This window comes from Papaver somniferum, chromosome 5 (assembly GCF_003573695.1).
Source record: "Papaver somniferum cultivar HN1 chromosome 5, ASM357369v1, whole genome shotgun sequence".
Lineage (NCBI taxonomy): Eukaryota > Viridiplantae > Streptophyta > Magnoliopsida > Ranunculales > Papaveraceae > Papaver > Papaver somniferum.
In genome coordinates this window covers 76146417-76158139 of record NC_039362.1, presented here as the reverse complement: position 1 = coordinate 76158139, position 11723 = coordinate 76146417, and the positions used below count along the sequence as shown (strand labels likewise).

The 11723-nt window shown below is 37.8% G+C and overlaps 1 protein-coding gene and 1 pseudogene across 1 annotated transcript; both read right to left on the bottom strand.

Annotated features, from left to right (window-relative positions):
• Positions 1–1238: 1238 nt before the first annotated feature.
• LOC113279198 lies at positions 1239–7473 on the bottom strand (annotated as a pseudogene).
• A 2667-nt stretch (positions 7474–10140) lies between these two features.
• Positions 10141–10887, bottom strand: LOC113281952 (60S ribosomal protein L27-like). The gene has a single exon (XM_026530868.1). The coding sequence runs from the start codon at positions 10786–10788 to the stop codon at positions 10381–10383; it is 408 nt and encodes a 135-aa protein (XP_026386653.1). The 5' UTR covers positions 10789–10887; the 3' UTR covers positions 10141–10380.
• Positions 10888–11723: the final 836 nt, after the last annotated feature.

The following is an 11723-nucleotide window of genomic DNA, read 5'->3' as shown; positions in this document are numbered from 1 at the left end:
TTAGAGAAATTTAAGTAAATTAAGAGAATTAATTATTGAAAGTGGTCCTCATGACACTTGTCAATAAAAGAAGTGAAGTGAAATGGTCCCCATGACACTTGTCAACAAAAGAAGTAAAGTGAAATGGTCCATATGACACTTGTCATCAAAAGAAGTTAAGAGAAAAGTGGTCCCTAAAAATTAAAGAAACATTTGACTTTACCAATTAGGAAACCAGCCTATTTTTTGAACATTTATTTATAGAAACCAGCCTATTAAAAAGGAACGGAGTATAAAAATTTATTTTGTCTCATCTTGGTTTTGGTACACCCCACCTAATTTGGTACCCAGTAGCAGTCTTGCCAAGTAAAGATGGTCGCATATATCAGTATGTTTTAAGAGGGAATTAATGACCTATAATTTCTTACGAGTAAAGATGGTCGCATATATCGGTATGCTTTAAGAGGGAATTAATGACCAAATCTTGAAAATTTAGTCATGAAAATCCGTAAAGATTCTATTGTAATCAAGTCCGATAGTGAGATCAGAAGAATAATCCAATTGGTATAAATCCCTCTAAGCAAAATAGAAAAAAAAATATGAAAATGAGCAGTTCCTCTAAGCAACACTTGGTATCCAATTTCACCATTACTCAATTTGGTTGTAGCTCTCGTCTTGTGCTTGTTACTTGTGGGCGGTTTTTCTTACTCTGTTGAAGCTGCTGCAAGAAGGATCAGTGGTTAGTATATTTAACATCCTAATATTATCCCCCGGTTGTCTGATCAAAATAAAATAAAATAAATAAAATAAAATGAATAGAAACTTTGTTTTACTGTGTTTTAAATTTAAAGAGTTAGTAACTTTAGTGTATTTGGTTCTTTTTCTGCAATTTGTTTTCTTGAAGATGCTTATGCGACTTTTTATTACTCATGAGCCATAAGATTCGATTCACAACAGATAACTAATAGAAGATGCTTATGCGGTTGTGCAGATGTTGAAGTAGCAGCAAAAGAAGTAACAGAACCGCTAAATGATCAAGAATGTCATACTACAGTACAAGGTAGATGCGTCGATGATCGAGAATGCAACTATTTTTGCAGATTAGATAAATGGCCAGGTGGAAAATGTATACCAAACTATATAGATAAAGATCCCCTAGGCCTTTGTTGTTGTTTACCAGACAAGAGCTGATTTGATCTTCCCATAAATAAAGAATGGGGATGTAGACTTTTATATGTCTTGAAATAAAAATAAAAAAGTGATTGCAATGAAAAATTATCCAGATTTTATTTTATTTTTTTCTTCCGGTAAGACTATCATGAAAACAACTAAGTGAGCCTCACAGATCTGGGAAAGGCTCTTCCAGTTACATCACCGTACAAAACATGTAACAAAAAATCAGGAGGAGTATTAACCCATACCATACATATGTTATCTCTCAAAAGAGCATCCGTGAAACACACCCCATCATAACTTCACAGATGCATATACTGAATCGCTTTTTCGATGCCAAGAGAAGTTGTTAAATGGATGCTATCTCTGGTTGCACAAAGCTCAGCCAAACTGTTGGATATGTCGAGCAAAAGCAGTCACAAAATCTTCATTATCTTCACGAAGAACACTACCAACGCCACACTCATTTGAAGCACCATCCACATTCAGTTAAACAAAACCATTACTAGGAGGTGTCTAGCTAACACAAAATAGAACATTTCCTAGCAGGCTTAGTATAACTATTAACAACATGGCTGAATTCAGCTGCATTGCGATAAACAGTCTCAACCTCCTTCCTGTTGAAGGTTTTATGTGAAAATACTTGGATGTTTCTAGCACACCAAATAATCCATAATATAAAAGGAACAACCACACCCTAGGATTATTAACCCCCCTGGATACAAACAAGCTTTATAAAATCCTCAAGACTAGCTGGATTGTAAGGATTAGAGATTCCGTAGGCAGCACAAACAAAAACCCATATAGGCTTGACTTTCTCACAACCATAGAAAAGATGTGAAATTGACTCAGATTCTTTGCCACAGAGAGGACATAATTCAGTAATATCAAACTATGTTGTGTGAGGGGCGAGGCAAGGCGAGGAGCCAAGCCCTTCGCCTCACGCCTATGCGTGCCTAAGGCGCCCAATGCAACGAGAAAAAAAAAGGTTAAAGGTAGTGGCTCACGCTTTTTGCACCTTGGGCGTCATAATAGTGAGGCGATCCCTTTACGCCTTGGGAGCCATGACAGTAAGCGATCCCTTTACGCCTTTTGCGCCTAGCTCGCCTTTCACAACATAGATATAAAGTCTCTTTTTCTTCAAATTTGCTCTGTGCAAACAACCAGATAAAGTGTTTAACAACCAGTTATAGCGATCCTTCACAGTGACATTTCCATTTTTAAAGACGGACAAGCAGCCAAAATCACAGTGACATTTCCATTTTTAAAGACGGACAAGCAGCCAAAAGCTTCTCCCTTGCTTCATCTGAGAGAACATTCAAAAACACCCATAGATGCCACTCATGTGAGTTATTGAAATTCCTAAGGTTCCAAAATTATGTAGGCATTGTAAGATTGTAGGGAACATTGTGTCGGAATGCAGGATTATTCGAAAAGATTTGTCTAAGCCCGAGGAAGGGGAAATTGTCTGCAGTGATAGAATTTTGGCTACTACTACTTGTTTTAATATTGATGTTTTTCCTAGTAAGAACATGGTGAGGGATGTTAGCATTTCTGTTGTTACCTCTGATGTTGAAATCAAGTTTTGTCTGAGGGCTGAGGCTTTCCATGCTTTTAAACATACGGAGGATGACGGTTCTATCTGTTGGAATCTGTATACTAAGTTCTCAATACAATAGACAGGTTAAACTCTAAATCTAAATATAAGTTTCAGGAACTTACTTGTATATGTGTCACTGTGGCGTTTTCACGAGCACCTTATTCGCACCAGAATTGTAAGCTGTTGTTAATCTAATTCAAGATAAGTATATACCACAAAAATGCAGAGATTGGTGTATTCAATCGACACCCAGTTGCGCACATACTATAATGAATCCAGCAAACACAATTTCAATACAATACAAGCATTCATTCACAAAACTTATCAGAAACTGAAAAGGACAGAGAGAATGATAGAAGCCACTAACTTGTCATATGACAACCCTGTGAAAAGACATCATATTATGTAGGAACTGTTTTGTCTTTGAATTTGAATTCAATTGGTTAACTGACTTTAACCCTTCGGAGTGCTATTAGACTGGTACCCTTTCACATTTAGCATGAGACGCACACCCAGTTCCTGGCCTAATTTCACATTCACCTGATTATGGAACACTACCAATGAAATTGTCTCAAATATCCCATCCTCTGACAATTCTGTTAATAAGGAGAGCTTGGTATCTCATAGTAGTTCTGTCGAGGATGTAACTAAGCAGACGAGGGAATTAAATAAATGCTAAAGCTGGTAAACAAGTAAGCAACAATAATTATCACAAGTAAGCAAGCTGCTGCAAAGGCTTTACGTAAAAATATCCCACCAAGACAGGAACAAGTAATCATGGTTCAGTTTGAGTATCTTTGCTGAGGAAAAAAAATATGTAATATCTACAAGTGTGTCTAGCTAGACTGGTTATTGATAACAAAACTAAAACATGATGACAGCCACAGCACCTAAAATAGCCCAAATTCCAAACGAACGGATACCTGGAGCTCTACTAGTTGGAAGTACCGAAGGAAGTGAACACTCCATCCCATTAAAGAATATTTTTGATGGAAATCCATCTCCTTGGACGATATTAATCCTGGAATCCTCGTTTTAGAAAACTCAATAACAGATTGTTGTTTCCCTGGCACCCGGAGATCCCATTACAATGATAATGGAAATGGCTTTTTATAGCCTCAAAACATAAACCCTAACTCTAGAACCTTCCCAAACAAGATAAATAAGAGAAAGAAACTAATTATCCTTAATAAATAAAATACCAAAATAAATATCCAAGATATATCCATATCTTGAAATATATGGTCGACTCTCATAATGCGTCCCGTATGACTCCTCCACTGCGACAAAACTCGTCCCGAGTTTATATTGGAAATGACGAGTGGAAGATAAAATTTTAGTGCTCGCACTTGAAACACAACCTGCTCTAGAATTGTGCATCGGAATCACCAAGTGCTCAAGATACAAATTGAGCTTCAAAATCTTCATATGCAGGCACCAAGTAGATAGTAAAAGTTTCTTGGACCCACGACTGCAATGTAAAAATTCCCATGATAACTTCCACGCCGAGCCTTGCCGGCAACCAGCAAATGTTGGTGTGCAGAACATAGCAATAGGATCTTCATGCAAAGCTTTCGTGACAGTGGGTTCCTGTTGTTTAGTTAACTGATCCGGCAAGCCGTCTTCGCTTAATGTTTGTAGCATATTTTCAGCCCTCGAAGGTCGTTTGCGCATTAGCTTGACTTTGGTTGTTCCCCATATGAATTCACAGATGTTGTCACGGTAACTTGCTCGTACCTCAAACAACCACGGAGTACCCAACACAAAGTCACAAACGTCAGTATCAACTACTTCACAAAAGATTGTATCGGAGTAACACTTACCGATTGCTATTGGAATTTTGCAAACACCCAAACAAATAATTACGTCATCGCCATTGTTGTTGTCCCATTTTATCTGATCCGGGACAGCGTACCAGTCCATATTATAACCCAAAGCTTCCACCATTTTTATGGAAACCAAGTTTTGTTCACAACCACCATGGATAACAAAATTCCAAAGTTTCTGTTCCAGGATATACCGGCTTCGAAAAGTATAGTGTTGTCCCTACATCTTGACTCTTGCACATAAATAAACTCTCTTTGACTAGGTGCTAACTAAACTCGGTTGGTTCGGTATTGATGATTGATGAAACTGTTAAAGTTTGTTTGGCTAAACACCATTGTTATTTTCTTTTAACTCTTGGATTAGAGTCTTTGCTCCTGGATTTGAGTCTTCTATCATCACCATTAAGGAATGGATTCTCCTTGTCCTTTACCGCTTCCGTTTGTGCATATCAGGTGGCATCAGCAGGTTTTCTGCGCTGTTCGTCCGTGAGGCCGCCTAGAAGAATCAGTCGAGAATTCCTGTGATCTCTAGGTTTCTACCAAAAAAAAAAAATCAGTTGAATATTTGGGTTCTTAGTCATCATCGAAGTTGCATTCCAGTTTGGGTAAGATCTCCTCTAACTCCTGCGTTTCTTGTATGTTATATGGCATTTTGGAAACTCAAGGATTTTGTCACTGTGTAAGGTCATGTTTGGTTGAAATAGTACTAGTCACGGATCTTGGATTTTGATTTTAATCACCTGCTAGCCTTTCAACCTTTTCTATTCATTAGAGCTATCTTATTTAAGCCCGTAAAGTGTTACAACCACCTGATATGGCACAAGCGGAAGCGGTAAAAGACAAGGAGAATCCACTCCTTAATGGTGATGATAGAAGACTCCAATCCAAGAGCAAAGACTCTAATCCAAGAGTTAAAAGAGAATAACAATGGTGTTTAACCAAACAAACTTTAACAGTTTCATCAATCAAATAATAGCGAGCTAAATTACAATGATAATGGAAATGGCTTTTTATAGCCTCAAAACATAAACCCTAACTCTAGAACCTTCCCAAACAAGATAAATAAGAGAAAGAAACTAATTATCCTTAATAAATAAAATACCAAATTGATAAATATCAAAGATATATCCATATCTTGAAATATATGGTTGACTCTCGTAATACGTCCCGTATCAATTTTCTTCTGCTGCAAGGTAGTTAAAACCTTCAAGACCGTGCATAAAGATGGTGTTGTTAGAGTCATCCAGTGCAGTACAGTTGAAAGAATGCATTTCTTGGATCTCAGGAACAGCCTTCCTAAATTGCACCGCAGCGAACCAGTCCGCAAAATTTGTTTTACCCCAGTTGAAGACAGTCATCCTTGCACTCCAGCCTTGTGCATTATCTGAGTTGATGTGCCAGTTAATGCTGACTCCACAATTATCTGGACATGGTGCAGGTTCTGAGATCGGCAAGTGTTTAATCTCAGCCCAATCTTTACCCATTAGAGTCGGGTTGTCAAACGGAACAAGAAGGGCATCTAGTGGAAGAAGACGAGCTGGTGCAGTGGTGTTACAGGGATTGTTGCTTGCCGGGCAACCGCAAGCACACGTCTTGCACGGAATGGCAGATTGGTTATAAAACGCTGAGAAAGAAACGCAACATTTAGGACTTGCATCACTTGGTTGGATAATTTTGCACACAACTTGCCAACTCCTAACTGCAATCTTATTAATTGGTAACCCACTTATATCTCGAAATGAACTTGGACTCACAAGCTTTGGTAACCCACACTTGATATCTGGATTGAGTTTGCCATTGATCTAAAAGTCCTGTGGTGCAACAAGATCCGTCCTGCTGAGATGTGGTGGCATTTTCTTCACTGTCAACTGAAAGATTGAAGTTGACCTGCTTGGACCCATAGAAGGAGGTAAGATTGTTCCATTTTTGCAACAAAATGGTATCCCTCCTAGAGTTGAATCATTTGTTTTCTCAAGAGGTAGATCAACAATAGTCGGATTTTTTTGACAATTCAAAACATTATTGAAATCCATATCCTTGTAGTAGACCCCCTGAGGTCCAAACAAGCAATCTCTACTATCCACAATCGACGGGTATGCTCCTTTCATGGTGGTAAACTGGTAATAAACTCCTGTCTCTTCCACATCCAACTCAAATTCCAGTAGTCCAATCGCCCAAGTGAATTATAATTCGATACAGAAACTTGTGCGACATATTCCGAATCTACGATCTCAAAATGTCGTACATAATCTCAATATCGCCTTCTTCACGAGGTGAAAACCTTTCTGAAATAACATTCGTTATGAAATCTGGGTCTTTCATACAACAAACATACATCGTAGTGTTACCTTGCATTTTAGGAAAAGCACAAATGAATCCATCATTCGAAAGACCTATACTGGTAGGCATGGGTACCACAGGAGGTTGAACACCAAAAACGGTACCAACTATATTGATTTCAGCTTCCGTTTGTTGCAAATCACCAGCAGTTTCGATTTCAGTCTTCAAATTGGCATTTGGAAACCCAGCGAAAACAACAGGACCAGAATCTTCACTGCTAGTATTTTTAGGAAGTGGAGTTCCATCTGCTAAAATAGCATTACTAGCTGAAACCAAGAACTCCCCACTCTGAAAGCCAATATACATCTTCCATGATTTCAACTCGTCCAACCCATTATTCACAATCTTAGCTCTTGATTTAAATTTGTACGCTTGTTCTTCTAAATTTTCAGTCGTCGGCTTTAATTTTCTTCCTAATGTAGGAGTATAAGATAAGAAGACTCCATTGCATGAATCAGAGAGAAGTGGTGGCGTTTCTGGTTCTGTTTTTGAATGGTCTGAGACTTGAATGATTGATAAGAAAGATAAGACGATCAAAATATGTGGAAAACCCATTGAAAATGGATGGAAGAATCTGTAGTAAGAGACAGAGGGGGATGTCGAATGTCATCTGATGAGAGAAACAGAGAGAGATCAGAGATGTGTCAACACAAACACACTCTTGTCTAGCATTAGTTCTGGTTTGCTTTCACCAGAAAATAATGATATAACCCACTTTCTTGAAGATACTCAATGCTACACATTTTCAAATTGGGTTGTTTGGCATTAATTCTCGTTTCTAAAACTAGAAAAGAAAATGACACCCACAAAGCCTAATCTCCTCGACGTTGTTGTTTTAAGATCGGTAATTTCATTTTGATGGGTAGAAAAATTGGAACTAAAGTTTCATGCGGACCCATTCAACCTACTTATCAAAGCTGCCAGTGAGCAATTAATTGCTCCTGCTTAATAAAATGAAAAGATGCTAATAGCAAGTACTTTGTTTAAATGCTACTATTCAACTACACCTCAGTCCGCAAAACATACCCCACATCTTTGTTAGAAATCTAGAAAATCCAGGTTCAGCTTTGCTTGATCCCAGTTTAAATTCAAGTTTTTTTTTCCTTTTTTCTTTAGATAGCAGAGAAATTTTGTTTAAATAAGGCATGTTTCATAAGAGTCTGCTCTACTAAGGACTGATACCAGTTCATATAGGACGAAAAGATCCTGACGATCCTCATCATTGGATTGACGGACTGGTATCAGCCCCTGATAGAGCCCGTATCAGCCTTATAAGTCATGAAATAAGGAAAGGCGCAATATGCCTGCCTAAAAGCGTTTGAAGACAACTGGGAACATTGTGTAGTTCCTCCAAAAAAGTGTTATCCTCAATTTCTTAGCAATATTATCAGCTAAGCAATTATTTTCCCTCTTAAATTAAAACTCCAAAAACTGAAAGAGTTTAACAGAAACTTAATATCTCTAACTAGTTTCCTATACTCTCATCTAACAAAGAGTCTGTCAGAGTTAACCAAGTTTAAAAATTAAATTCAAGTTTGAGTCTACCAAGTTTTCCTTTATATGAAGTGGCGAGAAATCAGACATAGACATAGTAACTCATGCCACAAGCAAACAATTAACAAAATCATTCACATTTCACAGGACCTTCTGGCAACTAGCCTGGACAAGATAACATAAAAATTTATCTTCTGCAAACAAAGTGAGATATGAGAAGCTAAGCACAGTTGGTGGCTGCCTATCCGAAGAACAGGAAAAAAAATGGCGTTCCAGACGAATAGCACTGCCCTTACTTAACAAAGTAGAGAACATGTAAAAACTTGTAAAAGTGATTATTTGCTCGAGTTTCTTGATCCCCTTCAACCTTTCAATTACAACTAGGACCGGTACACATGCATCGCACGCGATTTTAAACGAAGAAACATATCACTGATTTCTTTATTTCTAATGTGCCAAGGAACATGAAGAAAAACAGTTGATAATACATGAAGATGTCCATGGCGTAGAGGGTTAAAATGAATCATTTTAGAACCAAATTATAACACTAGTATGGGCTCCAAAATGGTTATTTTAGTCATCTCTATGTCATGGCCGCCGCCACAATTTATCATTCAAATTTCTCCACCACTTTACCGTCCAGTAAGTGATAGCTTCGCTCAGTTCCTTCCCTTAAAACCATGTGCAACACTCACATACCAGCACCTACTATTGAACAGACCAGAACACAATGAAAACAGGACTAACAAATGATTATATGAAGACACATACCGGGACTGAATTGTGCCTGTTATATGAAGACAAGAAAAAGGATAAATACATCACACTAAATAAACCAAAGGCAATCTCAAAAAACAACTACATGCAATACTTGCGTATCAAATTTCATATCAGTGTTTTACGTCGCAAAAGAAGTCGATCACAGTTGATGCCCATATAAAAAAGAAAACACACGCGAGTGCTTTGGGTTATCCTAGCACCAAAGCAGCATAGACTAAGTTCGGTAACTTTAGAGTCCTAATTCATAGACTAAGTTCGGTAACTTTAGAGTCCTAATTCATAGACTAAGTTCAGATAATTCAGGGCCCTAATTCATCTTTCTAAAACCCTAATTCCTCTGTCTGCAGCCATAGTATGAACCCTCACTATACAACACCAATTTAACAAAGACTAATTGGGGATATATACTTCGCACTAAATAAACCAAATGCAATCTCAAAAAGCAATTACATGCGCAACGTATCAAATAAGTTCATATCGGTGTTTTACGTTACGAGAAGTCAATGATAGTTGCTGCTCATATACAAGAAGGAAATACGAGTGCTTTGGATTATCCTACCACCACAAGTGATTGTCCTGTGCAGCATAGACTAAGTTCAGTAACTTTCGAGCCCTAATTCATAGACTCACTTCAGACAATTAAGGGCCCTGATTCGTCTGTCAAAAACCATAGTATGAACCCCTCACTATACAACACTCATTTAAAAAAAACATATTTGGGTCTAAAGCTTAAATCCCTGCACATTGTTTCAAACATATCAAACCTTAGCGTAGCCACTACAAATAACCAGATTTAAAACATCATCTACACAAGTCAATTCACCAAACCATATACTGCTCATATAGTCACTAACACATGAACATATCATAAGAATCCCATTTTTAAGCATGCTGTAACATCAAAACAACAAAATGATTATCTCATATTAACAGAAACTACATATAGCATGCAATGAATAATGAAATTTAACATTCAATTTCAGAAACCCATCAATTCAAAGACAAAGTCTGATGCACCATTAACTAAATAAGCCTCAGAACACCAATAATCTTTCAAAATCTTAAACACCTAACAACAAAATTAAGTACGAAGCTTCAACAATATTGTTCAAAAACTTGAAAATTAAAAAGGGATAACAACCCTGAACCCAGATGAACCCTAACCCTTCTCCCAAAATGAAAAAGAGCTTAAAACCTGAGTTTAGTAAAGAACCACCTGTTTTTCCCAGTCTTGAACCTTTCCTCCAAACGCTTCTTAGTCTCCTTAGCAGCAGTAACTTTCTTATCTCTAGATGTCAATACCTCAGTAGAAACAACATCTTTAAGATCGACATCAAGAGTATAACGAGTAGGCATGATGTGATTGTAATTCACAACCTTGATGAAAGCTTTAACCCTAGATTTCTTTGCTGTCTTCTTTGCTGAATCTTTGCGGATCACTTTCTTTGGGTACTTCATGATTCCAGCGACTAAACAATGTCCATAAGGTCGTTCACGAGTTCCTTCATCGAATTGCTTCACAATCACTGCTTTTCTTCCAGCGAATCGCCCTTGTAAGACGATTACGGCTTTGTTTGGTTTCAAAAACTTCACCATTTTGCTCCACAGATCTCCGCCGCTCTCTGGTTTGATCTGAACAAGAAGAACCTCCGCCTCTCTTTCTCAGTTTTTTCTCACAGTGGGAAGAAGAGATTTTAAAACCCTAGTTTAGAGAATGTAATATATGGGTGGGATGTTGTGTTGTTATCCCTAGATTTTGAGGGAATTACGACAATGCCAGTTCGGGGTTTTCTGGATAAAAATGTTGGGTTGTTCGGGGAACCAGTTTAGCTTCAGGCCCAAAATGTATTGTATAATAAAGGAATGTTGAGTCGTATCGGGATGAGGTAACCCTCGTTAGTCATGACGGCTTTTGTGGATGCATCCAGGGGCGGAGCCACTCTACTAAGGCCTATTTTTATGGGTATGCTAAAAAAAGTTGTTTGCCAGGTGATATGGCAAACTATTTGTGCCACTATGATAAAATCACGGAGCGATCGAGTTTCTAGCGAGCGATATTAACAGTATCTCCGGCGATAAAGACTTTATCGTTGATGATATTGTTAATAACACTCGATATTAACTCTATCGCTGGCGTTATAATCAATATCGCCAACGTTCGAGTTTCTGGCGCCTATAAATACCGCACTTATCTTCTCAAATCTTCTCATCTCTTCTCAATTCTTCTTCTCAAATCCACTGATTTTCTTAAACTTCTGTTCTAAAATTAAACAATTATCTTTTGATTTTCTTAAACAAATATGGAGAGAAGAAAAATAAATAGAAAAACCAAAGGATGTACTAGTACCCCTATTGGTGGAATAAGTTTTGTCGTGGATACAAATTATGAGTTTGGTAATGTCAGACAAGTAGCCGGTGAAGGTATGTTTTCTAATCACATATCTGACCATGAGGAGCGAGATGGTTCGGTAAATCTAAGAAGTGGATGGACTGAGTTACGTACGATTTTTCAATTACTTCCCCCTGTTGTT

Coding starts and splice junctions, on each gene's coding strand:
- LOC113281952 (XM_026530868.1), bottom strand. CDS start 10,788: ATGGTGAAGTTTTTGAAACCAAACAAAGCCGTAATCGTCTTACAAGGG.